The sequence below is a fragment of the Astatotilapia calliptera genome, chromosome 17, assembly GCF_964374335.1.
Source record: "Astatotilapia calliptera chromosome 17, fAstCal68.1, whole genome shotgun sequence".
NCBI classification, from domain to species: Eukaryota; Metazoa; Chordata; class Actinopteri; order Cichliformes; family Cichlidae; genus Astatotilapia; species Astatotilapia calliptera.
Genome location: NC_137438.1, coordinates 31,543,577 through 31,569,329, shown reverse-complemented (window position 1 = coordinate 31,569,329; position 25,753 = coordinate 31,543,577). Strand labels below are relative to the sequence as shown.

Sequence of the window (25,753 nt, the reverse complement as noted above, 5' to 3'; positions counted from 1 at the left end):
CCATTTTTAGGGCATGAAAATGAAGTCAGGCAGTTATCCTCCAGGGGGCAGTGGTGTACCATAAAAGCTTTAGTTACGTGGCTAAAGCTCAAACACTGTACTCAAGTTGACTTTGTCTTTTAATAAATATAAAATTCGTCATCATGCACGTTTTAAAATGGATTAGCTCTCATATTAAATACATTTCAATACTATCGTCTCTTTTTGCTAATCACCCCTAATTCACCAGCTCTTTGAACTGTTTTGGTGACAAATACCACAATTTCCAAGCCCTGGTTTTAACAGGAGTTGAAAAAGCTAAGTAAGATCCAGATCCTTTCAACAATAGCTTCCTTGTCTGTTCACAGCTTATGCGCTTTTGAGAAATGATCTAGTTTCTTACATCTTCCTCATGACTTAGCTAATGGTGAGCAGACTCAAAAATGATGTCATAATGATGGATAATACAAGAAGCCCATGTTATTTATAGACCAGCAGAGAAATAATATATGTCTAAATAACCAACAGGAACAGGTGCCAAGAAACATGAGGTTTGTTTGCTGCTGGAGTAGAGCAGGGAAGTGGGCCACACTGACACATCTCAACTGAACATGTTTAATACACAGAGAAAGAAAGGATTTATTCACAGAGCTGCAGCAGTGGTAAACGGGCACAAGAGAGGCCAGCTTTTGCTTTACACTGAGGCTATTGTCAGGGATGTCAGCAGCCAGGGGAAACTCCTATCCACTGGCGTGAATAAACCAGAAGTTCATGCTTTACTGAAACTAGAAATTTCTTTACCCCTCAGATCTTTTAATAATGTCTGGAATAAAGTACACAGCAAGAAAGGCAGTGTTATAGTAAATGCTGAGTATGCTAGATGTTTTAGATTAGCAGCTTATTTGCTACAACCTCACTTGGCAATGAAAAGCACGAAAATGATGCAGTGTTTACTGCCCAATAAGATATAGTGAAAATTAAGCTTTAAGTCTTCAGGCTCTTTTCATACCAAGAATAGCATCGTGAGCATGCTAACACCTTCAGTTGATGGCATTAGCATGCTACATTTGCCACTATTTTTCCTTCTCACTCTTTAGCATCTCAAATTTTAGACTTAATAACAGAAACTTTCGAATTAGGTAATAGGCCTAATATTTAAGAAAATTAACTTACTCAGAAGTAAGGTAACATTTTGAGAGAAATGAAAATGTTACGTTAGCTGCCAAACTGAATCACTGCTTTAAGTCTGAAGGAAGTCCTTTGTTTTTAACCTAGGCTGAAGTTGTATGAAAGCTTGTTACTGATACTGATTTTGCTTGGCGTTTGTTTTTTGGGGGGCTAATATCTAAATATTCTTATATAATAACTCAAAATTCCAAGTTGCCTATCTAAAAATGTTGATATAATAATGAGAAATTTAGAGTTGATATCTAAATTTTGACTTACTAAGTAGTCTCAAAAGTTCAACTCAGAATTCTGAGATCAGTTGAAATTTTTAGATAAGTCAAAACATGACCTTGACATGATTTAAACTGGTTTGACTTTGATCTTAAAATACAAAATGAAATCAATGTTAGCGTCTTTCGTTTGGATAGTCCTTACACCCTGGCTTAAAAGGTGTAGCAAAGGTTGTTGGGTGTAACTGCAGAATTTAGCATCAAAACAATTATCTGACATGCTACATTTGGAATGAGTGAATGCAAAGGTGTTCTAGTGATTATTTCTTCTTTATATGCACACATTGTTTATGTCTCGTTATCTCTTAGGAGTGGAGTAATAAATGGCCTAAGTGTTCGGAGTCATTGCTCTTGATCTGAAAGGAAATCTTTGTTTTAATGGCTGCTTTATTGATGTAGTTCAGGTGATTAGCAAGTATCTTCTGTAAATGCACATGTGAATTTTATAAGTTCTGTTCTGCATAATCTACCCGTTATTGACGTTTTCCACAGAAGCTGTTTTGACAAATACCAGGTAAACACAGGTGTTGCTAAACACATTAATGAACGCTCTGTGCATAAACAGATATTATTGTAATTAGTAACACCTGTGTTTGCCTGCTAATTTATGTTAAAACAGCTTCTGTGAAAAACGTCAATAACAGCTAGATGATGCAACAGAGCTTAAAAAATTCACATGTCCAAAGCAGCATGAGAAACCTGAGCTGATCTTGCTTTCAACATATAGTTTATGCTTTGACCCCTTGAGTAAACTATGAATTAAATCTATAATTGTAACCTTTATTAAGAAACCACTAAAGTTACATCGGATCTTCCGAGGCATGTCTAATCACGTTTACAGTAAAATTTAGTTTAGATCATAATTGGTCTGTTAAATTTTAAATGATACCTGACTGTTGAGCGACAGCTTATCCTGTTTCGACTGGTATAAAAGGAGTAATTCATCAAAAACTTAACTCGTGTTGGTTTTAGAGGCAGCTATTGTTAACAAGCTATGCTGGAGGCACTACCTGCTCATTAGGTGGTATAACCTGCAGCTGTGCTTAGCTTTTGAAGATCTTCATCCTGCTTGAACACATGGGCACTTGTTCTTAGGCTGAAAGGGTGTGTTGTGTGTGCACACACTTGTCTTGAGGCAGAACAGAGAGATCTTATAAAAGTGGGACAAAGACACGTCTCAGACAAAGCAGAGCTTCTCAAGTCTGTGCAGACACCAGCTCACCTGAATTGAAGCTAGGAATAAAAAAAAAAAGTGTGATGTAGAAAATGTGGTCTTAGCTGTAAAGCTGCAGATTTAACCATCACAGTTTTTCCTGTGGGGGGAGGATAATTTATCCAGTTACTAATAAAATCAGTTTAGTTGAACTCGTCAACTAACCTAAGTATAACTGGTGCATTTGCATCATCTTCAAGGCCCAAGGTATAAAGCCCAAAGCAAAATCTACTCTAAGATATCCCTGAGTTGATTTCAAATATATGCAATCTCAAATCAATGTGGATCTTCTGCTTAACCATCTCCAGTTTGCCTAAACATTTTAAGGTATAAGATGTGGATATATATGTGGCAGTTGTGAAATTTTGGCTCCTTTTATCAAATACTTTTCAGAATGCCTTTTTTAATGGTCTGTCAACTAACCTCCAGCATCTTTTTTTGCTGAGAAAATGTTTTAATGTGAATATTTCAAAAACTATTAAAGATAAAAGCCTGAAATTTTCACTGGCTTTTCTTAATATGAAAATGAATCAGTAGATATAGATAAAATATAACAAAAAAGGCATAACAATAACAATTTTCATGAAAATCAGAGGTGCTTGAGCAAAAAATGTTCTTAAAATGTGAGATTTTAGATGCAGAGGCCAACAGGGGGAAAAACTACATCTGTGACTTTGTTGATTCCACCAGAATGCAAGCTTTGTGCGTAAGCTTTGTTCAAATTACACAAAGAAAAAAGGTGAACGTGTGTGTATGTCAGTCTTTAAAGGTGAATGATAATAGTGAATTATGGGGACATATTGAAACTATGCAGACTCCTAATTTAAGATTTAAAAAGTCACTTTAAATCCTATGTAAATCTCATTTCCACTCCAGATACAAACCGTAACGTCCAAATAGTGGCAGACTTATTGTTACAGGACAGCCACGTATCCAAATGCGTTTTTATGGAGGCAGCAGGTACGGTCACAATCATTATTACTCATTGAACATTCAGCCACTTTTACACGTGCAGTGGTATTTATATCTCGTAGAATTTTCTGCTATGCCGTGGCCCCTGTGACTGGTTTTTGGTCACTCTTGTGCTGCTTTTATTTATTTGTGTGCAAACACCTCTGCATGTGAAAAACCTGGGCCTAGTATAATCTGTCAGTTTAAACTGAGAGGATGACTGAGAACCTTCACAGACATGTCAGTTTAAACGTTTCCACTCTGAGACATAATATGAAATTTTTACCTAAGAAGAAAAGATCAGCTCACTACTCCTGTGAGGGCAGGAGGGAGAGCTGAGGACTGAGCACTTGAGGGAGCCCAACCCGATAGGAGTCAGCCAGGTAGAGAGAGACCATATTCTTTTAAGTCCTCAAACCTCAAGGTCTGCTTTCATGCACATGTCACTGCAACAAGAAGTAATTGGTGGCTGGCTGAGCCACACACAGCAGACAGGTCAACAAGGATGAAGACCAGGAAAAGGGAGGCAGTGCGAGAAGAGTGGAGCGCTTTTGAAATTCAGCAAGTGCGAGTGCTTGCTTGACTCCTAACTGATTGGGGTCAAGGAGGTTGTGTTGTGGCTGGTACACAGAAGGCTGGTTAGAAGAAGGCATCCTGAAGAGTTTGAGAAAAAGAGTTGGATTTTGGTATGTAGGCCTGACAGCAGAGGGGTCAGGAGCTGGCTTCTTGGCCTGATTGCAAACAAAGCGCTCCCTCACAGATATAGGGAAGGACAGAAGGTCAGCGGCAGTGGTCTGATGAAGGGGATGCTGTTGGAGAAAGTAGCTGGTTGTGCCAGAAAGAAATTTCAAGAATTTGTCAGAGTGCTGAAGAGAAACGAGAACTTGTATGTGGGTGAGTCCACTGTCCTCATGTCCCCCTCCATGATTTTATTCTTGGACTTTACTGTAGTAGCTTTACATGATTACATTCAAAACAATCCTTAATTTATATTTGAGACTTGGTGCACCCCCTTTGTTTATATCCGATCTGAAACAAGCTACTTAGAAGAAATTATTGCATCAACACGTGTTTTCCTCATGGAAACAAGGTGTTTTGGGCTTAAACATCTCTATCCAGAATCTAACTCAAATCCTTTTTCTTCATAACAAATTCATGCCAGGGGATGCTCCAACTCTCTAATTAACTAAGCCCAGTTTGCGTCTAAATCAGAGCTATGACTCTATCAGTGGCACTCTGGCTGTACCCTGCATGGTGTTTGAAGATGGGCTTTAAATCTTGAAAGCATCTGTCAAATCTCGACACCACTGCCTGGAAGAAAACAAATCACAAATCACTGCTACAGCTGAAGCTCGTGTTGGGGATTAATTGCAGAGTTTGGCTCTAAATGGATATACAGACCTACAACAGTGGAGAAAATGAATGGGAAATACAGATTATGTAGGAAGAAGAGCAAAAAAAGAAAAAAACTGCTTTTCTTCCAGTTGGGACCATCAGCAGCAGAACCACAATTAAATTACACTATACTGAAGGTCATTTGTGTTTCTGCCTGATCAGCACAACAGGCAGCTGTCATGATTAACACTGTGAGACATGAATGCTTGAGTGCTCAGTAGAATTTTAAATAAGGACACATACAAAGTGTTCAAAAGAAAATGTTCTGTAAATGAAACAAGTTGCTGCATGGACAGGACAAGGGGGAAAAATAACACTTAATGCTTCAATTATTTAACATTTCAAGGAGCATGTATGTGATATAAATGCCCTTTTTGCATTATTTTAATTCTGTTGATAGGGTGCATACTGAAAGGAAAACAGAACTCATTTGGTGGTATATCTTCTACATTTGTCTACAAACCTTCAGTGAGTCCATCTGCTGTGCATTATAGCATTGCTAAAACACACATGCATTTACGTTCCAGTAGAAAGTAGTCCCCTTGAATCAATACTGTTTGTTATTTATTCCTGCTGTCTTACTCTTTGTATTTTACTCCTGCACCATCCGTAATGTTGCTGTGCTTGCACAAGGACAGTAAAGGGCTATTCTATTCTATTCTATTCTATTCCATTCTTCTCAATGGCCGCTTTTTGCAACTGCAAGTTTTGCACTGAGTGAGCAGAAACAGTCTTCTAAGATGAGTCCATGCAGCCCTGCAGAGTCCTTACTTCTGCCCACCTGACTCTCACTTGGACCTTTCTCAAAGGACTCCATCGGCTGTTGTTGTGTCAACGCTCGTGAACATCTTCCGATGGCTTTCTGGCATTCGAATCGTCTCAAGTCAATTGGAGCCTCAATCGGAACTGTCACCGCAAGATCTGCGTTTGGCTTCAGCGCTTTGCGTGGTTGCTGACCTGAAGTGTATTTGCTGTTGTTGTCGTTCACGTGCTGTCAGTCACTCAATCACCTTTGGCCTCAGGACATTTAATCTGAACAGCAGAGGTGGAAAGACAAAAGTATTCTACTCCAGTAGAAGCACTATTACTCCAACATTAACCTCCTAAGACCCGAACTCTTTCATGGCATGCATTTTTAATTTCTCTTTGCTATTTGAGCTGATTGGGACCTGATGAGTGTAAAAACTAAGAATTACCAGATTTTTTTTATACATGATTTTTGTTTTGTGGAAAAAAGAGATCCACAAATGAAGACATTCATTTTAAATTTCTAGAGAACAGTGGCAGTATAATGTCCTCATAAGTGGAAATCAGGCTCTTGTAGAGCAAAATTTAGCATTTTGGTCAAGACAACCCAAAATGTGTTGTCTACATATGTGGACGTCAGGTCCTAAGAGGTTAAGAACAATCAGTGCTCTTATAAATGGGCTTCAGCAAACGGAAAAAGTAGTTTAATTCAACTGTACTCAAAGTATTGCCTTTTTTAAACAGGAGAAGTTGTGGGGGGAGAGCATGTGAATGTCAGATTGGTTGTTTGTGAATTTTATCAAAGGACTGGAAATTTCAGTGTAGGAACTCGGGAATACACGGCCATGCAGGACACTTGCAATACTTTGGAAGGTCATTTCAGTGCACGCAATCCCACAAAACTGGGTGTCACAAACCACACAAATGAGGCATCGACTGGATTCTGTAGAGCATCCTTCTTCTTTTTTTTTTCTCCTTGCTTCGGAGAGCCGTGGCCGCGGGCTTGGTCTCAGTGCAGCAGCTAATCAGGAAAGCAGTGTCAGCTGGACTCGGCCTGTTTACAGGAAGCAGACACAAAGAGACGTTGGCAAATGTCATGCACAAATATGTGCTGAACGTGTGGCAGAGTGTGGAAATTGTGACCGTTTCACACGAGTATCAAACAAATAAGTAAGCGTCTGAGGCTCAGGCACTGCTTTGAGCTCCTCATTGCCACGTCATGCTTTGACACTCAGACGTTGACGCTGAAGTCTTCGCCCGTCTCCTGTAGGATTCACTAAACAGCTCAGCATGTGTACGCTGCATTCACAGAGACCGGACTGAGATGTGACACTGAAGTCTTCTTTGCCCGAATGGGGACTGGCTGTATTTGGGTCTGGCAATGAGCTGCCATTGAGGATTCAGTGTGAATAAAAGTTCTCGAAAAGCAGCGTGTTCAACCAGGGGAAATGGACAAAGACCCCCACCAATCAGGTTCATCATGAGCTTGCCAGCATCTGCCTGTGGCACACGTCTGAATGCTCTCGCTGCCATCACACCGCTGGTGCCGTTTGCGTGTGCAGGGGTTTCCAGTGGTACCAGGGCTCAGTCATTTAAGTCATTTAAGCCGTCTGCTGGATGTCTACCCTGTGAATGCAATGTGTCCATCCCTGTGCAAATACACACACACACACACACACACACACACACACACACACACACACACAAATGCAGGGGGAGCCCGGGAGACCCAACCCTATCCCATCCGTGCGCCTTACGGGCTTTCCTCCCCTTGCAGGTGAATATGGGATTGCGTGGACTGAAATGACCTCCCAAAGTATCGGAATCAGCATGGCCATGTTTTCCTGAGCTCTGACTGTATTTGCCTTCCTTTGACTAAAATCACCAACAACCAATCTGAAAGCTCAGTCCTCTTGTTAGCTGTCTGCCATGTTCTACTTCAATGTGCCCCAGTCTGCCGTAATTCCAAAGCCACGGTGACCTGTGAGGGAATACCTATTGTAACCACTGATCTCTCTCTCACACACTTACACACACTTAGACACACAGTTTGCAAAGAGAAGGCAAAGGAAACAAAAACATAACAACAAAAACAACAACAAAAAGCAAATGCAGAGAGTTGACGTTCTTCTGACAACAGTGGGAAGGCAGCGTAACGAACTCTGCCGCATTCATGACAAGTTAGACCAGAGAGTCAAACATCAGACCCAGGGGCCAGAACAGGCCCATCACAGATTCCAGTCTGGCCCACTGAAAACTGAGAAGGGATGCATAAATGTGGGACTTTTCACTGGATTTTTTTTCCGTTCCACAGCTTACAGAGCTCCTCCACAGCCACGCACAGCACACTTGAGTAAAGGAGTCATGGGTCATGAGCAACCAGAACTTTGTCTCTAATGTTGCGCCTGTAGTTTGTGCATTGTGAGCCGAAAGACTGGCGCTTGTGTTGTGTATAAAGAGGCAAATCACAACAACAGTTGCCTGAAGGTGCTTTCTGTTGTAAAGTACAGCCATACAATTATCCACAGAAAACAGAGACAGCCCCAACAGTCATATTACACCTGTCCCTAATCACCATCACCACCACCTATGAGCGAGTGCTTTGGCGACATGTGGGAAGGGAAAAACTCCCTGTTAATAGGAAGCAAGCTCCAGCAGAAACCGGCTGAGGGAGGGGGAGCATATCCCAAACTATATGCTTTGGACTGGGGAGACAGATACCCTCTCTGCCTTTACCATCGTGCCTAAAACTTGTCTTTTTTGACAAACTGGAAGCTGGCCCCACAGAAGAGGGGCCTGTAGGCTCTGCCTCCTTTCTACTTTTACATACATGTGTGACATTTGCAACATGATATTTGAGATAGTCATTCCAGATCATCTGACAATGTGGGACAGCCTCTAAACTGATTAAAATATGTAAGTCAATCATTTATTTGGCAATTAAATAAAAGTATAGTTTAAATATGTGCTTTGAAATTATGTTTCTTTTTTTAATTTAATAAGTTAATTTCAGTAGTGATGTACTTCAAATCAGTTATGTTTAGAACATTAATACAATTATGGGAACGATACATTAAGGAGGTTGATTCTTCTTAAGATACTCAAACATTTTTGTTAAGCCCCCTGCACGTGCATTTTTGCACACACATAACATTCAATGTGCATGTGCAGAGTTTGAGATTTAAAAAGCTGTTTGTTTTATCAGGAGTTCTGCTTAAAAGAAGCAAAATTGTACATGATTTAAATATGGCCAAACTCCCATTCAAGTATTTGAAAGGGAAGGATGTCAAACTTGTACAGACTTCAGTGTCAAGCTGATGTGAACTTCATACTGAGGATTTTTACTGGTCATAAGAGCCGGATCTCCAAACCACAGACCAAACGACTGTTTTCAGTGGAATTGCCCACAGTGTCCAAGCCAAAAGGCTGGGAGCATTCTGCTTATTTTCTAACGCTCATTGTGCACCATAAATCTGTCACCCAGGCTAATGTATGCAATACACTTTTCCTGCTCTTGAAGGAAAAGTGTTGGCAGATAAGGTCTGAACTGTAGTTCATGCCATTGTGCACCCACCTACTTTATTTGGCGTACACAAACACAACCTTTGACCTTCACACACCTTACTTACTAGTCTTGCTGTGACTCCAGCTTCTTCCCTGAGATGACATGCAGGTTGTTGTTTTGGCACGGTGGAGATCAATTATACGTCAAAGATAAGCAAAGGCAAGACTTGCATGGGGAGCTAAACATAACAGCCGTACTGGTTTAGTGGTTTTTAATCTTGAACATTTGAGCCTCTGAAAATTGTTCCAACTAAAGCAGGAGCAGTGCACCTGGTATATCAAGGTCAGTGTTCAAGGTCAATATGTATAGGCATACATTAACCAAACCTACACAAAAAACTGTACCTTGTGCTTGTCCAATAGAATTTAATTTAATAAGTGCACTAAAACCTGGTTCTCGATCTTGATCTCTGCTCTGCAGGAAAGCCTACATTACATTTCAATGTAAGACAATCAGTTTTTTTTTTTTATCACAGGCAGGCACGCAGGCATTAAAAGCAGACTGTTTTAAGGCTTCAAGTACTGCTGGAGGGGACCAAGGATTAAAACTACATAGTTGTACTAGCACATGTTGCTCTTCAGTGTATTGTCAAATATATTTCAGTGTCATTTTATGTTATTATTTATTTTTTCTTTACTAAATGGCATTGTAGAAGGTAAAGTCACTCCACTTTTTATTTTGATTAAGGCATTTTTAGTCTGTTTTGGGCTTTACAAGCTGCTGTCATGCAAATACGGGGCTTCATGTAAACATATGCTGCAGATGTGTAACGCTAAGGGTTTGTTCAGCACTATAAACACGTGCAAAGCCTGTTATTTCCATCAGAACCCTCCGTGTAACTGCGCGGGTCTCGGTCCATTTGCGTCGCCAGTGCGGTGCAGCTTTAACCGGTCCGTCATGCCTTGCGGTGTCCTAGTTCTGTTCCGATCGTGATTTACACGTGAGGTCTCCTTCACTGATAGCAAGCCTACAAGCCCCCTTGTAGGATGTCCGATGACTGGACGGACTCGTGTTTACATCCACTCGGTTTCTAGAAGAGGCGGGGATGCGCGCACACCGTTAACTGTGATGCAGGCGCCGATCGGCACAGAATAAACAGGGATCTCCCTCAAGTGGCCCGCATACCATGACGAAGAAAGTACTGGATTTTATCCCAGAGAGATATTCGGTGGCTACAGAACAAGAGAGTTCTTAATCGTCTAAGACACAGTGAGCTGCGGCTGGAAAGAGGTATGTTGTCGTGTTTGTTGCACTGGATTGAACGCAGTGAATGCGTCAGTCACGCCAACATTTAAAAGCTGCTGTCCTTTAGACAAGCTTGTAGACTGTTATGGGCTAATAAGTTCACTGTTGGCAGTTTTGTGTTAAAGCCTGTGAGGAGGACAAACGCAGAAGAGAGACTAAAATGACCGATCAACTGCAGTTGCGTAACTTTATTTGACAGATTTATTCACGCCCTTCTCGTCCTCCCTTTCAAAGAAATCTAACCCACATCCTCGGTCAGTGTTCCTGACACAAAATACCAGATCCATGAGCCATCCAGGAAGTGAGTTAGTGGTCAGTGCGTGAGTGGGATCTGTCTGCTGAGCCCTGCAATGCAATTTATAGAGTTGGGCTGTAAGCGCGCACTCAGCAGTGGTTTTTTAATCAAGTTCCTTCAACTGAGTCATGCAGCTACAGCACACAGGAAGAAGTCCTTGAAGCACACGTGTGGCGGACGCAAGGGTAAACTGTTTGTAGTAGGAATACTTTGCTCTGAGAAGTATACTCTGCTACTAAACTGTTGTTTCCTGATATATTGGTAACGGTTAAACCTTTTGAGAAACTGTTACAGATATCTTCATTATCAGTGAATCTTGAGCCTTTTTCAGTGTGTCAGTAATTATTATTATTTTTAAAAATTCCTGTCATTATTTCTAAAAAGTAGTGCCATATTGCAACTTTTGGTATGATCAGATACAGAGTATTTATACTGATACAATACTTTTAGCCTATAAAGGCAGCTTATAGGGAAGAGTAGTGGTTCGTGATTTATAAGATCAATCATCATCAGTTTACAAAATGAATACATTTTAATGATTACTAAATGACTGTGACTTTTACTTTCCACTATACTTAGTTAGCAAAACACACCTTTCAGCTTTTCATGTATTTTGAAACAGTTTTTTCTTTTCTTTTTTGAAGACCTGCAATGTAAACAGTATAGATCCAATACCAATACCAGCATTGGTATGGATACTTTCAATATTTGGATCAATCTGCCCACATCTACTTAAAAGCTACAATTTTGTCCACGGATTCAGTTTACCATCATAAGATTTTTTTTGATCCTGACCAAAAAAAATCTCCCCGTTCACACAAGTTCCCATGCCAGCTAAGCACCAATATTTTTGCATTATTGATATTCATTCACACTGTGTCTGCATTTGCCTGAGATGTCAGAACCATGCTACCCAAGTGGGAAGACTCGTAACAGACTTTGCAGTGTAAATCCAGTCCAGTTTATCTTTCAGCAGACTCCCCCTCCCAGCACCTTGCGGTCAGTTAAGCTGCAGGTCTTACCGGGTTAAAGGCTTATTGTCTTCAGCAAGCTGATTAGTTTTAACTTTTGAAACTGCAAGAGGGCACTTTGGTCACTCTGCTTCAACATAGTGATTTTTTTTTTTCCTGTAACAGTAAAAAATAATAACATCCATTGATACAGCTGAAGTGTGAATGTGAGTACACTGCTTTGTTACCCATGACACCAGCAGTTGTGACAAAAACCTGCAGCTGCCTTTAAATTGTTACCCACAAAGGACTGCATGTTGCATTCGTGTGAATACCACTGCTTGCTTAATAACAGGGAACTCTTACACTGTTTATGACACAATAGATGATTGATAGTATCTGATTGCAAAGCTGTTCTCAAGCTTTTCACTCAGCTTATGCAAGCTTTTGCTGAATATGCAGCCATCTCACTGTCTTCAGCTGACAAAATTGATGTGGAGGTAATCTCCACATCAAGCCTCCTGTGCAGCATTAAGCTGCACAGGAGGCTAGAAGGTGGAGGTTTCATTTATAGATTGCAATATGCATTATCAGTTTTAGGAGGACCGCTGTGTTCTCATGGACTCTTAAAAGCATTACATTATATTAGTATATAAGTAAAGAGAAACAGGCAGGGGGAGTGGGAAATTGGTGTATAATATGAAGGCTGTGTGCCAACTTAAAAGCAGAGTCATGAGTTTATTGCTGTATTGAAGGGCCTGTGAACCTCCAGGATGTTCCATCAAGAACAGTGACATCTTGTGTGAGCACAGAGGTCGAAATGTAATTTCATTTAGGGTTTATATTTGGATTACCTGCTGACGTTAGCATTTTAGCCTTCCTGTTGTTCAAAGCGAGAAGATCTTGGGTTTGAATATGGTTGGCTGGTACATTTCTTGCATGAAGTTTGCATGTTCTACCCGTGATTGCGTGGGTTTTCTCCAACAATCCAAAGACATGCACATTAGCTTAATTGTTCATTCTAAATTGCTAAATTGGATGCAAATGTGGGTCACTGTATGACGGCTGCAGGCTTTAGTCTTTACAACTGTGGCAAGATATTAGTAGGGAAGTTTTAGGTGCCAGAGGGTTGATCATCTGAACATTAGTAACCTTCTGACGTTGAGCTTTGAATGAGCTAACTAACACAGCTAAAATCTGAGCTAAAGCTATGTGTCTGTGAGCTACTATTGTAGTCTCACAACTAGTTTGGGAGTCATTGTGGATCATTTTAGGCAGCTTACACAATTGTGAAGTAAAAACTCTCAGCAGAAGATTTCTTTTATCCAGTGATTTTTAGCAAGCTCATAGAGCCTGGACATTTTTATTAGGAGTAAGTTTTTAAATTGTATGCAGGCCATTGACCTCTTAACATAGAGGATAGAGTTTATCTGTTTGGCATGACCGCTCCAGCTAAAACTAGACAATATCCACCATAAGGCCAACTCTGAGATGTTCCAGCAAAACTCCACTACATCTCCAACAAGAACCCCCACTGCAGAGCACACCTTCATGTTTTCTCGCAGCCCACATTCAAAGGAAACAAAGAGGAAGTGACAGGAAAGCACGGACTGCTTCTTAATTGTTGCCGATTGTGTGGTCTACTTTCCCAGACCGTACCCTCCAATCACTCCGGTCAGCTGTGTAAGGTCGGGACAAAGCCTGAGCTGCGTCACCATGGTGAGGGATTGTTTGCATCCAGTCATGCTGCTGGCCATGTGGACTCACGCATGCACATTACAGCGTGCTCTTTTGTTTGTGCGCCACTTGTTGTTTTTCAGTGGATCCCCTCCAGCTTCCACAACCTCCTTGTTGCGTATAAAAAAATTGGCATCGTCTGTTTTTTGAACTGCTATAAGTCTCATCTACTGAGTGCCATGTCTCCATTAGTAATTTGATTTTTGACTGACAGTCGTGTTTTTAAAAAAAAAAAAAAGATCGAGTTTTGATTTTTCAAAGCAAATGTGTCTGTTTAATCAGATGTTTGAGGGTACACACAGCAACAAGATTGGCATTGAGTCTATTAAACTGTAATTTAGCAAGAGGCTGAGATGGCACAGAGCTGACCAAGGCAGGAAGTGAACTATTAACTATTAACTATTATCGAGACTGAAGAAGTCACTTGGATGAGTGACGAAACGTTTCTCCCACAAAACGCTACGTCCAGATAAACAGAATCAACTTTTGGAGATTAACTATTAGGTTTGTATATTGGATTTAAATTCCACCTTTAAGTCGGTGTGAAATGAAAAGCTTTTAGTTAACATTTCTCAGTCTGTTCCTTCAATGCTCATCCACGGCTTATTAAAGGAGCTTTTAGCTTCATTTTTGTGCTGATCCCTCTCATGAGCTGCTATCCATGTTTGAGGAAATATAAATAAGAAGCCTGGACTTCTCGCGCTGCGTCCCCTCCCTAACTCTGCCTTCCTCTGGCATCCTGAGAATGAAACTTCAGGGGAGTTAGACTGGAGTCATAACTAAGTTTAGCTCAACGGTTCACAGCCCAGACAACACAATATTTTTCATGTCTGAAACCAAATGGCTGTGGCAGAAGTTGTCTGACAGCAAGGATTTGTACTGATAGCTGCAGCCTTTCCTTCCCACATCAGTCGTTTTCAATCTTTTCAAGCATTTCCTGAGATTATGACTCGCATGAGTGTAACATCTCCTATATCGAGCATGTTCTGTCTTCGTGGTTCGATCTCCCTTCGGATCATTGTGTTGTTTATATTTGTTTATTCTGTCTCTTATGCAACGTGTTTTTCTGCTCGTTGAAGGAAAATATACATGAATGCAAACACAGCAAGCTCCAGTAATACAACTGTTTAAGATTAAAAAAATAACATTAGAAACTCTAACAATAAGTAGAAAGCATATTATATGTAGCATCAGAAATAGATCTAAATAAAAGCACAGTTATTTCAGTGTTTAGTCATAAAACAGGTCAAATAAATAAATTCCATGGTAGTTAAATGCTAAATCAATTTGCCAAGAATGCATAAAAAAAAGAAAGGAACCATATTTTGGATTTCTCTGAGCCAACAGTAGAAAATCGCGTGTTAATGTGATCAGCCACAACTCTAACAGTATACAGACACAGTTTTTCAGTTCAAAGGTTTTACATACTGGAACATCATTACAAATAAATAAATAAATGCAAACCCAGGACACGCTGGAGAGATTATATCTCTTGGCTGGACTGGGAATGCCTTCATGTTCCCCCGGACAAGCTGGAGGAGGTGGCTGAGAAGATGGAGGTCTGGGCTTCTGTGCTTAGGCTCTGCCCCCGCGACCCCAGCCCCAGATAAGCGGAAGAAGATGGATGAATGGAATAAATGCATGACGAGTGTGTGGAAGAACTAAGTGCACACCGTCATTCAGTAGCTTGTGGAAGCAGGTTTAGCACTAACTTGAAGTAATTGTTTTCTGATTCACTTTATCAGTCGCTCACATCATTGTGGAGGAATTTTGCTCCACTCTTCTTTACAACAGTGACTAATGCACGAATCTCTTAAGGTCCATTTCAATAAGGCTCAGATCTGGGCATTGCAACACCTTGATTCCTTCTTAGCTATGCTGTTGTAGATTTGTTGCTGTGCTGTCGCCCAGATGGCCTCACATTAGACCCTTGAATACTTTGGCATTCATGGTCAACTCAATGACTGCAAGGTGCCCAGGTCCTGTGGCTGCAAAACACACCCAAATTATCAGCCATCATCCACCATGCTTGACCGTGGGTATGAGTTGTTAGTGTCTCGTTCTCCAAATGTGGACATCTCTTCTGTATATAGCAGCGGTCCCCAACCCCCGGGCCATGGACCGGTACCGGTCTGTGAGTCGTTTGGTACCGGGTCGGAAGAGTTGAGGCTCGGGTGTGAAATTTATGGTTTTCATGGTTCTGATCGGTTTTTAGCATAATTTTTTTTTATCGTTAACTCTCTTTCCCTAGGTCTTTTCCCGTGTGTTATGAATAAATCTTCTTTTTCTTTTTGGTACCGATACTGGTTTTATTTTGTTGTATTTATCCACGACACCTTAAAGGCCAGTCCGTGAAAATATTGTTGGACATAATCCGGTCAGTGGCGCAAAAAAGGTTGGGGACCGCTGGTCTACAGGATATTGTTCCAGAAGTCTTGTGGTTTGTTTAGATGCCACTTTGTAAACCTAAGCCATGCTACCATGTTCTTTTTAGAGAGAAGAGTCTTTCTCTTCCAAACAAGTCATCCGTGTTGAGTCCTTTTTCTAATTTTGACTGTCATGAACGTAAACATTTAACATGTTAACTGAGGAATCTGAGATGTAGCTCTTAGCCTTCACCGTTAGGGGTGATTTGGTGGGATATCAATTCTGGGAAAGATAGGCAGTTGTCTTGAATATTTTCTGCTTGTGAATAATCTTTCTCACTGTGGAATGATGGACTTAATTTTGGGGGGAAATGGCCTTATAACCTTTCCCAGACTGAGCAACAATCACTTCTGAGAGATCACAGCTGATGCCTTTCCTCCTTGGCTTTGTGTTAACGCACACCTGAATGCTCCAGGCCTGTAAACTGCCAAAACTCCTGCTTTGATAGAGGTGCTCATACTTGTTGATGACTCCTTAATCAAGCACATTTGATTACCAACTCCTGGCTGTTACTTATCCTTTTAATTCCTATTGAAACGGTAAGAGTGTACTTACTGTTTCACACACTGCTACTGCATTTTAGCTTAGTTTGTGTTAAACAATGACACAGTGTAATGTCACATCTGGAGTTCATCTGAGGTTTTATTTATCTGATTTCAAAACCTGCTCTGGTCCAGGCTGTTGTTATGCCCTGGTGTGTGTGTGTGTGTGTGTGTGTGTGTGTGTGTGTGTGTGTGTGTGTGTGTGTGTGTGTGTGTGTGTGTGACAAAAATTGTGACGTCAAAGAGATTTCCTGTCAAATCTGTGTGTACTTAGTGGTGGGAGGGATTTTTGTGTATGGATTACTGCACAAAGTTGGAATGTGAATCACTGAGTCTTTTTTTAAATGACTAACACAAGAAGAATATCCTGCACCTGCACTTCCTTTTCTAGAAACTATGACTGTGCGGACTTGTGGCTCACTGAACACATCTAAATATGGAAGTATACATTTACAATGAAGCCGAATCAAAATAGAAACCAGTGTCGCCGCATACTAATTAGTTTATACCCGCCTGTATGATTTATTAATTCACACGCTGGCAGCGGGATCATCAAAGTAAATGTGATTTAGATTAAAGTCATAACCAGGGAGGAAAGGGAAATTGCATGATGCAAATTCAGAGCAGTAATAGCAATAGCTGTAAAAAAGGAGAGAGCGAGAGAGAGAAAGTGATCGGTGTGGCTGAGGTAAGTCTCTGGAGGAATTGGTGGAACTTATCAGCAAGGAGGAAAAGAAAATCAAAGCTACTTTGCACAAGGTGACGGGCTTCACAGGCCATGTTGTTGGAGCAGTTGAGCAGAGAATTCAATTAGTTATTGACTCTGTCGACAGTTTGTTGTTCTGACCTTCAGGTTTCCAGTTTAGACCTTCAATAACCTGTTAAGTTCAGCTCAGAACTGAATGATGGTGATTTAGGATAGAGACTAATGAGAGTATACTGACACCAATGCTATTATTGATTCTGGTCATACGGTTTAATTCTTTATTGGTTCCCTGATTGATTCTTTATTAACTGTCCATGTGGAAAAATATCCAGCACTGTGAGCCTGTGCAAAATGTAGAAACAGTAAAATAAAGATTTTTGCATGTGATTTGGGTGGAAAGTGTCCACCGTCACAAGTTGGACACAATTTTCTTGCTTCACTGGTCTGTCCCACTTAAGATCAAAAAGTATGCATGTAAAATGAGTTTGACCTACTTGGAGCATCTAAGTTGTTGCAATTTGATTGTTTTTGGATCAAAACTATAGGGCATAAAGTTTTGACTAAAAATGATCTGAACATCTGCTTCTGCACAGCCGCCTGCTCCTGTGGTCCTGTGTGTCGCTCCTGATAAAAGCAAACATCTATCAGCATATGCTGTTTGTGTCAAGGGAACCGTAAGAGCTCTATGAGTAAAGGAATGAAAATTCATCAAAAGGAAAAAAAACCCAGGAACCATGTTAGCGAGGTCAGTTTGAATCTAATATTTTTTAGGCTGTTTGATATCTTATTTGATATTTTTCACAACTCTGTCTGCACATGTGGCCTTAAAGTGTTTATGCAAATCATCTTCTAATTGAACATAACTGCTAGTTTAGTGGAAAACATGTTGCAGTGCTGAAAAGGTGCTGCAACCACTCACTGCTGTGCCAGTTTTATGTCAACATTTCCCATCTTTACATTTACATAAAAATACATTTATCAAGTGTTAACTGCCCCAAAATAACTCCTTCACTTTCAATATGAGCATTGCAAAGTAAAGCCTCACGAGAAAGTCGACCGTCTCAACGTTAACCCTCTGCTCTGTTTTGATATATTTATAATAAATGCATCACAGTGGAGTAAATGAAATCCAAATGTCTCACATAGAAGTGCTCATAGAAAGTGTGAGTATGCACATTAGTGTGAGCAGAGTATCATAAAAGTGTGCGAAAGATTACCACATATGTGGGTTAAACTTCAGTGGATGTTACTCATCATAATAAAAATTCAGTGACAACATTTCAGCCTCACCTGGCTTCTGTCTTAAACCTTGTATTAAAGATACAGGTGTGATCAAATGTCTAAATTCAAATTTTTTTAATGTTTTTCCACAGTGAATTAATTGTGCAGCATGCATCTTTAATGACTTTAAAAACAATAATTGGGTGCACAAGTTTATTTTTCATTTTCTGTAATCAATGCAGGTTCAAATATGTACATACATCCCCAGTCATATCTGGTTAAATGTCCATCAACATGTTGAACCTCAACCAGATGCTTTTTGTAGCAATCAACAAGCTTCTGGTATAATTCTGATCGGATATTTGACAACTCTTCTTGGCAGAATTAGTAGAATTCATTTAAGTTGGTTGGTTTCCTGGGATGGAGCTGCATTTTAAGTGTAGTCCACAAATTTTCAGTAGAGTTAAGGCCATATTATCCATTCCAAACTATTTTTGCTTTGCATCACACTTTTTCAAGTTTTACTATATCTCGGAGAGTAAATGCTGAGTGTTTGCAGACAAGTCGGCGGCTTACGACTGTTTTAATCTCCAGGTGACCAAAGCAAACACAAGTAGGTTAATGGTGCAGCACACTCTTTGCAGTCAATCCAGTTCAGAACAGTTGACCTGTTCAGGAGAACGCAAGGTATTCATCTCAAAAGGGTTTGCACTCCTTCTTCAAACGATCCAACCTTTTCCTTTTAATTTTATCCTGCTTGGTTTTGTTTATTCATCTGCACCCCTACTCTTTCACCTTCACTGTGCCTCTTTGTTTTCTTATTGTCTCCTTTCTATTCCCCAAGCCGCTGAGCTCCTTTGAGAATAATCTCATTTGCTGGATCTATCTCAATTCGAATGCATACTGTCTCGTTTAACAAATCGCCCAGTTTCACTCCAAATGCACACCTTGCCCATAACAGATGCCTTCAGCGCAGAGGAGTGTGCAGCATAATGCGGTCTCTGTAGAAAAAGGCCTCCAGGGGGGGCCAGTAGTTAAATTGGAGGAGAGATGGGATTCCCATTCCAGCTGTGACGAAGATGCAAGGTGCTTAAATTGTTATCGCCTCAAGCGATAGGCAAGTCAAGGATCAGAGCTGAGCTGATGGCCCAGTCAGGAGACAGGGAGCAATGCTGCCCAGTATGGTTGCAAGACTGAGTATTAGCCACCTGCTCTTTCACTGCTCTGTTGCTCAGGCTTGCAAGGGCCATAATGACTGCCTCGCTGCTGAGGCGCTTGTGTCAGCAGTTTGAAATGACTCTCATTCTGTGTGCCTGTAAGCTTTTCTGCACTGAACACCAGGAAATGAAAAATATATCGGAAGAGTTCGATCACAACACAATTACATTACCACAGGCATTTGATGGTACAACATTTCACCAGCAGCGTTACATGAAATCTCTTACAGAGAACTAGTGTTGTGTGTTGTTGTTGGGAGCATCAGGTTTTAGCTCTTTAGTGGCCCTTAACCCATTTAGGAAACACTTAACTAAAACAAGGGTGATTAAGTTGACTGGATAATTTGGTCATAATATCATGTTGTTCCACCTGAATCTACCTGCTGCAGAAGAAATGTTAGTCACATTTGTTAAATGCTCAAAGGTGGTGCAGCTCCAGAATTAGCACCACTTCTGAATCACTGTTGTGTTCACCTGATAGAGTACATGTAATGAATGTTGGGAGATCTCTTTAGCTGCTATGCGCTCCATTATATTCAGCTGGTAGAGCCATTTAACTGAAGTTATTCGCCGGCTCTGTCAATCAATAACCTGAGAGACCGTTAAAATTATAGACATTATATAAAAAACAGACAAAGCCTGAAGGTTTTGAAAAGTGAAGCCAATGCAGAAGTGCCTGAAAACTGCATTATTTCTGTCAGCAGGAGGTAAGAAAAAAAGAAGTCAAACTGTACAGGAGTTTGAGAAAATGACCTCACTTCTCACTCAGTGTGCAACCTCTGTAAACTCAACCAAATGCATGTTGCAGATCTCGGGAACTTGCCTTTAAGAGTGTAGTTTTTTGGGGGGTTTTACACATTCAATTCAATTCAAGTTTATTTATATAGCGCCAAATCATAACAACAGTCGCCTCGAGGCACTTTATATTGTAGGGTAGACCCTACAATAATACATTCAGAGAAAAACCTAACAATCATATGACCCCCTTTGAGCAAGCACTTTGGCGACAGTGGAAAGAAAAAACTCCCTTGAACCCCCTCCCTGAACCAGGCTCAGGGAGGGGCAGCCATCTGCTGTGACCGGTTGGGGTGAGAGAAGGAAGACAGGATGAGAGACATGCTGTGGAAGAGAGCCAGAAATCTCTGGCTCTGGCTCTCTTACACATCTGTATGGCTACATCCATCTCTGCATAACAGGTTATATATAATTATCCTTATGTGTGGAGACAATGTATCATTCAATGATGCACTTCAAGAGCATCATTGCACAACTGAAAGCAGAAATACTTTTTTTTTGTTTTTGTTTCCAAAGACGTCTGGATGCTACGTGTTCTGTATTTAAAAGGAAAGAAATCACATGCTACTCCATCATTAGCGGCTCAGAATTCTGAGCTGATGTTAATTATTAAAAAACCCCCACACTGTTCAACTTGTAGATTTCTGTGATGGGAGCTGTGCTTCAAAGGGTGGCTTTTTAAGCTTCCATCTCGTGCTTGACACTCCATTTGGTGTGAGTGGCTGGCACCGTGCAGTGTGGGTTGCACACCTGTGTCATAACTGTCACTCTGGTGGCATCTGCATATTTCAAGCTGTACTTTTTCCAGCCTGATATGAATATCAAGCAGAAGACTTTTGCTACTGCCTTGTGTATGTCTGAATACCTGCAGCCTGTGCATCATTTACAATTGCAGCATGGTGTTGTTTCTCACAGCGCTGCTGTATAACTCACATTTGGTGTACGCCTCAGGGATGCTGAAGTGACTGAGGAGGGCATCGCTGTTTCTGTGTGTAGTCTGTAATATTTCTCCAAGCCCTGACAACCCAACAACTTATCTATGCTCCAGTGTTTCAGGTATTTGTGACAAGTCAAAACTAGCTGTTGAGATTTTCCATTTTTAGGGCATGAATCCTTTTTGTTGGCATGGCAGGACATTCACTTACGGTCTGGTCAAGTGCTGCGTTCTGCACGGCTGAAGATGTGTTGGTCACTTTCCCATCCCAATTCAGTGCAGTTACTGCTCAATTTGCTGGGACATCTGTGACAGTCTGGCCCATGTATACGAAGAATAGCCTAAGGTTTGGATAGTGCACCTACATGGGTCCATGTCTGAGTTATCCCAGCTGTAGAAAATTGGCTTTTGGTGTCTGAATTTCCAAATTCTTAATATGGGTAGCTGACTGGTGCAGATAACTCATAAGAGGCCTTGAGTTATTACAGGGGGTTTTTTTATGTTAGATTTTTATCCCTTAAATTAAGTTGTAGCTTTAGACCAGAAGCTGCAGTTTGGGGAAGGCCTCTTCCAGGCTCTTCCAGGCCTGTCAGATCCCCACAGAAAGCCTCCCAGTAACAGTCTAAGGAGCTTGGAAAGAAAAGCATCTGGACTTCTTTAAGTTGCTTGAAAAGAAGACCAGACGCTTTTCTTCCCAAGCTCCTTAGACTATGATGACCTGGATGACTGAGAACCTTCACAGACATACTCCCAGTAACAGAATGGATTTATTCATACATAATTAGCAGCAGTGTTGGGTAAGTTCCTTTAAATTAGTAACTTAGTTACATTACTAGTTACTTCTATCAAAAGTAACTCAGTTACTTCAAGTTACTCGTTACTTTCAGAGTAACTAGTTACTAGGGAAAGTAAGTTTGGTTTAACTCAGAATTCTCTTGTTAATGTGTTGCTTCCGTAACTGGATACCCAGCAAGTTTGCCAGTCTTCTAGCTTGCTTACTTGCCACAAGTGCACTGTGCCACCTACCAATAGAAAGGAAAAAATAATCTGCACATTTCCACGGGAGAAATCCCACGCCTGATTCTATCCTAGCCTGCTTTTTACATCCAACACAAAAACTGCAGTCGTGGTGCTTTCGATTGTACTCAGAACTCGGAAATTCTGCCTTCTGAATAGGAAGATGTAGGTAACACCAGACTGCAGATGAGCTGCATACAGAGCTGGACTGGGACAAAAAAATCGTCCCGGGCATTTTGACTAGAGACCGGCCCACCATTACAGGAAAAATCATAAAGACTTTGAATGAAAATAAACACTGTTGTGACAGTGATGTACACTGTTCTGATGGTATATATCTATCAATCTATCAATCGTTTGTTGTAAGACTCAGATAATTATTTTTTTAAAAGTGAGACATTTTAAATGAGAATAAGAAAGTATTTCCTTGTGCCCCCCTTTCCCTTTTAATGCCCTACATGGACCCCTGGCAACACTTTGCTAGACCCGCCCCTGCACAGTTACCAGCTGTCAGCTACTTGGAAAAGGATCCTGGTGTTATTTGTCTCTCAGAAACAGTTCATAACTTCCCTTCAACTCATTCATGTCACCTAAAAGGTAAACCTGTTTCTCCATCACAGCTCTGATGATTCAGTAAGGACATCTCCTGGTTTCATCTTCATGTTTCCCTCTCACTACATAACCAAACCGATATCATGACCAGCAGCTTTACAGCTGTGGCTCCAGCAAACATAAGCTGATACTAGAAATTAATATTAAATAAATTCTAACAACAGCTGATCAAGCTTAAAAGTACTAATGTTGTTTACCGCGACATCCGCTGGTTTCCTCTTTCTGGCGCAAAGTGGGCAATAAATAAACAAGAGAGAAAAGCCGATCAGCTGATCATTGATCAGTTTCATGATTGAAGTAGAAACAGGAGAGGGAGGGTAAGAGGATGAGAGAAGAAGAGGCAGCTGTGCAGCAAAGACACAGAGTAACTCCAGCTTTGTGTCTTTTTCATTGTAGCTGAAGTCCGGGACAAACTGTTCCTTTTCACCTCAATACGAAACACGTAATATTTTCTCTGAATACGAGATGATTCCGTTTTTTACGGGACGGTTGGCAACTCTAATAATTAACCTTATGAACAAAATAAAGTTCAACATCAGTAACATAGCACCCACCCAGCTGTATAGAAACTCCGTCATGCTAGCTAGCACGCAGTACGGAAAAAGTCAGCACAATGAAAATAAACTCCACCTAAACTTGGTTCATATCTGACCCAGATGGACTGCAGGTCATAACTTCTTACCTGAAGTTCAGTTCACCTGACACTCTCGGACCAGCGGCCGCTTCGGGTCTCTCCTCTTGCCTCCCTTTTCCTTCATCCACCTGCTGGCCTCCACCACTTGCTAATGTTATTGAATCTGTGGAAGCTCCGCGATAGCCACCACACGAAGTAACGAATAACGAGCCTATTTAAATCCCAGTAACGAGTAACGCGTTCCCGGTTTTGGCATAATAACTAGTTACTGTGCTCGTTACCACAATAATAACGTAGTTACTGTAACGCGTTACTTAATAACGCGTTAGTCCCAACACTGATTAGCAGTGACAACAGATTGTGGAAGCAGAAAAGGCATTTTGAAAAGTGGAATGAAAAGAAGTGAAAGGTTTTTAAATTAGCCACATTAGCTGAAGCCAAAGATGGGATTTGCTTCCATCTTAGTTGATCGTGTGAAAAAGGTTGGCTTGTCTGTATAAGTATAATTCGATCTCTTGACCACTTATGCCTCCATAGAAGAGTCAACAGAACGTGTGTGTGTGTGTGTGTGTGTGTGTGTGTGTGTGTGTGTGTGTGTGTGTGTGTGTGTGTGTGTGTGTGTGTGTGTGTGTGTGTGTGTGTGTGTGTGTGTGGCACAAGTAGTTATTTATAGACGTATAACTGGAAGAGGAGTGTTTGGGGTGTGGTCCTGCTCCTGAAATTCAGATAAACTATCTCTAGTTAATAAGGTGAAGCTGTACAATAGTCCTACACATACACTTATTTATTTAAAGGAAACATTAAAACAGTCAAACTTTTAAAGAAACGTCATCTTACCTGGCATAGAAAGAGCCTGGAATGTACTTCATACTTTCCTTGGTCAGTAGTGTTGGCTTATATACTGCAACTTAAGCATGCACGTCCATTTCACACCTAAGAGAAGCAAAGTTTGTCTATTACACACTTTGCGTGTAATATCAGGTTGGATCCACCACTAAAAATATTTATAATCGAACCTTTAAGGGTCTTGTGTAGGAGTGAATAGTGGTTAAGTGATGCTTAACAGTTAAACATGATTTATTTTACCGAACTTTTTATTTTTTCGCTCTCCAGGATGCAAAATAAAGAATCTCTAGCGGCTCCCTGTGGTGTGGAGGAATGAAGGCCATGGAGCTAAAAGTGTGGGTGGACGGAGTGCAGCGCATTGTGTGCGGGGTCACGGAGTTCACCACATGCCAGGAAGTGGTCATCGCTTTGGCACAAGCCATTGGTAAGCTACAAATTACTCACTACAACATAACCTGTTCACAGGTAGCAAATGCTTAGAAACATTATGTTACTTCCTGTGTCTCTAGAAAGTAAAATAATATTGCTTACTGCTTAAGTCCAGGAAAAGCAGTGCAAATTATATTTTGTCCTGCATAAATCAATGCTGGGATGTTCTGTTATGTGGGTTGCATCCAGTATTTGGCAGGCCACATACATGCAGACACTTGAGGAAATAAGTGGCTTGAAAATGAAAAGTGACTAGAGGGCACAAATAGATTTTCACCATAACGGGACTCTGTGAAACACGATGAGTCATACTGCAGTCTTTTCTTTGTTGACAGTTGATAGAAATAAGTTCAGGCTCAGCCTCTTCGTTTGCATTTGTGAATTTAAGACTGGCATCATGACATTTAGTCATGTGTACACATTTTTTAGAGGAACACATTCAATATTTGATTTTTCAGTAGCCCCAGTGGTTAGAGTTAAAATGTGGGGGTCTTTCACAGTGACAGCAGAGGAAGAGTTATGGCACGGTCCTTTGTGCTCGCTGTGCCTTTTGTCCTGGCCAAGCTGCTTTGAAGTCTGAATGGCTGTAGTGATGAATGCAGCTCTTTTTATAAGGACCCTTACTGTGGAAGAAGGGGGTTGGCTGTGCAGTTGGCAGTGTTTTCTCTTATCTTTATGTGTACAGATACAAATACAGGAGACACACACAAAAGGCCCTGAACCACTGAACCCCGTTCTTTGGCTAACACAAACGCTGTTTGTTGACTTGAATTTTCCCACTGCATTAGACACCGTGGTAAAGTCCTTTATATCTGCCAGTGGTGCAGCCTGTGGGAGAG

General features: G+C 40.9%; 1 protein-coding gene across 3 annotated transcripts in view; it reads left to right on the top strand.

Annotated features, from left to right (window-relative positions):
* The window catches only part of rassf8b (Ras association domain family member 8b), a 36,100-nt gene that overhangs the window by 658 nt on the left and 9,689 nt on the right, over nt 1-25,753 (top strand). The window contains exons 1-2 of one of the 3 annotated variants that reach the window (XM_026146975.2): nt 9,424-10,537; nt 24,753-24,909. In XM_026146975.2, the coding sequence (XP_026002760.1) occupies nt 24,798-24,909 (112 nt within the window). In that variant the 5' untranslated portion in view covers nt 9,424-10,537; nt 24,753-24,797. Of the gene's footprint in view, nt 1-9,423; nt 10,538-10,899; nt 11,033-24,752; nt 24,910-25,753 lie in introns of those variants that run through there. The other 2 variants (XM_026146976.2, XM_026146977.2) reach the window with 2 other exon arrangements.